General features: G+C 34.4%; 1 protein-coding gene across 1 annotated transcript; it reads right to left on the bottom strand.

The window, feature by feature from the left end:
• Nucleotides 1-3042: 3042 nt before the first annotated feature.
• On the bottom strand, nucleotides 3043-3770 carry LOC125838797 (uncharacterized). The gene has a single exon (XM_049517834.1). It carries the CDS (start codon nucleotides 3751-3753, stop codon nucleotides 3043-3045), a length of 711 nt encoding a protein of 236 aa, XP_049373791.1. The 5' UTR covers nucleotides 3754-3770.
• Nucleotides 3771-4081: the final 311 nt, after the last annotated feature.

Raw genomic sequence — 4081 nt, 5'->3', positions numbered from 1 at the left:
TGTTTCTTAAGAAAATAACACATAATATGAGATGGGTGATGACACTAAAATATTCAATAAAAAATAATAATGAAATCATATAAAATAAATATTGCAAATTGATAAGTCATAATTTAGAAGTACTAAATCATGCTAAAATAAGTCTAATAAGTATTAATTACCTGATTAAACATTAAAGAAAAAATAAATTAGATTATGTATTTTAAATGTTTAAACCAATGTAAAATTAAAGAACAAATATTCAACATTGTTGTCATTTTTAGTGTTCAATCAATTTATTTTGTTAGCATTAGTATTGATTTAATTTCGAATTGAGCTTTATTAGAGTTACTAATATATATGGACTATAACCTTTATTAGACCATTCAAAATTCCAAGTCTCAAAAAATTTGAAAAAAATATGTTAACAGATAAAAATTATGAAAACGTATAAGTAATACTACGATTACTGAAATACTATTCCATTTCTCTTTTCAAATTTAAATGTATATAATACGTCTTTAGAAAACATTGGGGCTCCAAGCCATTGCTGTAGTGGTATTATAGTCGAGCCGGCCCTGTTAATATGAAGCGGCTACTTGGTTAGATAAGATTTAAGGGGTAGAACTTTTCTGTTTCATATAACACCCCGGTAGTAACTTCTCCATTTCACACAACACCCCGGTAGCACTTCTCCGCTCAACCATTCGATTTTGATTCTAAATAGTAAGTATCATCTGTGGAATAGAGGGGATACATTTTTGTTAACCTAATGACTGGACTCTTCTTTATATTTTCAAACATATATACATAGGTTCCATTTATTGCATGGTTTTATTAGCTTTTAGCATCGGATAAGTTCAATTGAAAATAGTGTTTCCATTTGTTCTGCCTAAAACAGTTAATACCACACATCTTTACCCTTGGAGATATGTGCATCTACATCACTTGCTGGACACCCTTAATCAAATCTAAGAAAAGGCACCTGCTAAATGTAAACATTCGTCTAAATATAGCACAGGAAAGTATTATATGTAGGATTGGAATTTCTCAAATTACTAGTGTATCAGATTGCTTATTTCTTCTGTATGTTCTAGTTACACATTAAAATTACTGAAATTTAAAAAACACTAGATGGTTTCTTACCATTTGTCCCAGCCTTGATCGACAGAGTTATCTGGTACCTGTGTTGGTGGGAGGTAGTAGGGACCTTGTAGAATTGAGGTGCGTGCAAGATGGTCCCAGACAACATGGTTATAAAAAAATCATTGAATATTGCAGCTGTTTACAAGTCTAATGGATTCAAATTTGCATTTATTTTTTAAATAATGGTTTCAATTCACAATGAGCTATTAATATGTTTTCTCCTTCTACTAGCTCATCAAAAGAATCCTTGCACACGTCTCTTTTCACTGTACTGTACCTGATGCTGCATTTTCCTCAATAGGACTCACTCATTTCTGCAAATATCTTCTAATGGTACACTAGCTGAATTTCACACGGTCTCATGTTCATTTTGCAGGAAGCGGTGCACACACTTTTCTTCTTTTGACGTGTGTTGTTCTCCTACTGATACACTAATTGGTGGTCTATGAGACTATTGGATCCTTCCATTTTCAGCTACAATTATTCTTTTTATCTCCTGACTGGGGGAATCCATGCCTAATGGAGGTAATATTTTGTCTGCATCTGTTAATTGGTCACAAATTCTTTGGCATTATTTTCCAAATATTCTCTTCCGCTTAATTTAATGTGTGTCTGACTTGAAAACAAGAATATTTAGACATAAATGGATGCTGTTGAGAAGTGTCAGAGAAATTTAGCTATATGTTGGAAGTGTGAGCACTTAATAGGAACGTTAAATGGTTGTTGCTGAAATGCAGTAGTGATTATCACTCCCTAGCAGCAATTACTATCATTTCTTTCCTCCTCAAGACGCAAGAGAGAAAAAAAAGGGGAAATGAGAAAGTTGAATAATGTCCTTCAGTTTTGCTGTACTTAAATTTTCTTTTTTTGATTAAGAAAGTATATAGCTTTGTATAATTTATCTCTCATTTCTATCTATTCTGACTCTGTATTGGAGCATGTTTAATCTCCATCTGTTGATCAAATTTGACTGCTTGTTGAAGCATATTTTATCTCATGTTACATATCCGCAAAAATCCCGAAATCATCAAAATACTGACAATCTTGCTGCGCGATAGCCAACAATAATTTACATTCATGTCTGTGTTCTGAAATGCATCCCAAACTTTCAAGTGATTGTACAATCTATTAGATCTATGTACATAAAATATCAAAACTTAAGGAATCTAAAACTACTATTCAAACATTTGTTCATGTTGAGAACAGTTCACCCACTGACAACTCTTCAGATGATAGGCAAGGTAAAAACCTTTGATCTGGCAATCATCCCTTTCTGTAAATCTGCATTTCATACATAATATGAGCTTTCCTCACTATAATATTGATATTGATATTATTTTGTTCTTTTTAACCCAGTTTATGAGAATGAAAGTTCTTGATTTGTGCTGAGAGCATGGAGATTTTAAGTAGCTGAATCATAATCACCAACTTAAACATTTGGTGTCGTTAAGATGACCAAGCACTTATGGCTTAATATGAAGCGGCTACTTGGTTAGATAAGATTTAAGAGGTAGCACTTTTCCGTTTCACATAACACCCCGGTAACAACTTCTCCATTTCACATAACACCCCGGTAGCAACTTCTCCATTTCATATAAAACCCCCAGTAGCACTTTTCCATTCAACCATTCAATTTTTGATTCTAAATAGTTAAGTATCAACTATGGAACAGAGAAAGTACATTTTTGTTAACCTAATTACTAGACTCTTTATATTTGTTAGCATATATACAGAGGTTCCATTTATTGCGTGATTTTATTATCTTTTAGCATTGGAAAAAAAAACCACACACAAACACATATCAAGAAGCTCTAGATGTATGGTGGTTAGGATAATCCTTGTGGCTCTAATTATTTCGAGTATTTGTTAATAATTCAGGAATTAACGGGAGCTTTACCAGTTCAATTGTGTGTCCAACTATGCGTTACCATCACAAACAGAAGAGCGGCATCCATACAATACCAGAACTGTGTAGGCTAGCAAGAAGGAAACAGTTGTCCCAGCTTTTGCATACTGTTGAAAGATAGTAATGCTATCCACGTTTTGTTGCTGCAGGGTTGAGTATGTTCTAGGCAAATCCTCAATCGTACTGACTGAACTTTCCGCATCTGTATCAGTACATGAGTAAGCAACATGACTTTTAACATGGTGCAATTGAACATAGTTCTCTTTCTGGTCTGAAGTGTCTGCATCTGAACTCACGGAGTGTGGTTCGACTTTGACAACGGGGTTGCAGCTCCTTTGATGGTCCATGAATTCTGCTTCGATTTTTGCTGCCCGCTCTAGGTTAGCCATCTTTTGAATGCTCAGCCCTTGGTCGATCCAGTTCATATCTATAGCATTCTTTATGTGGATGCTTTTAAGTATGGTTGTTATGAAGTTGGCACCAAATGTAAGTGCAACCAAAATTGAAAGAGAGAAAGGTTTCCACCAGTTTTTACATTGGACGGGTGAGGGTTTTGAATTTGACAAGAAAATGATAAGCAGGAAAATGACATAAAACATGGCCAAGTGAGTTGCTTTTGTCTCATAGTACTGGATTTGCTTCACTAGCCTATGATTGATGATGGCTAATTCTTTGCAGGTGTTTTTGTGGTTTTCTAGGGTGTGGGAGAGTTTACTCCACATGCCATTAATCTGAATACTTTTGGTTTTGGACATAGTTGAAAACACACACAAGTATTATGTATGATTTATGTAGAAAGTAATTTACCGCGCTTAGGTGAATATCTTTGTTACAACCAATTTCTTTGTTTGCTGCTACCAGAGAGGTTCAGTATGCTCCGATCCTTAGAGTTACTTCTAAGGTGGAATCTCCGATTGGAGGATTTGCACATCTCATACCCAGTTTCTCTGTTTTTTCTTGTGAACTGCCTCAGAAATGTGGGAGGGGTAAGAATGTTTGCTCTTATATAAAGGTGAGATGAGTGTTTTTAAGTCAAATTAAATACAACTA

Source organism: Solanum verrucosum, unplaced genomic scaffold (genome assembly GCF_900185275.1).
Source record: "Solanum verrucosum unplaced genomic scaffold, falcon-dt-bn FXZP01000182.1, whole genome shotgun sequence".
Classification (NCBI taxonomy): domain Eukaryota; kingdom Viridiplantae; phylum Streptophyta; class Magnoliopsida; order Solanales; family Solanaceae; genus Solanum; species Solanum verrucosum.
This window is presented reverse-complemented; position numbering and strand designations above follow the sequence as displayed.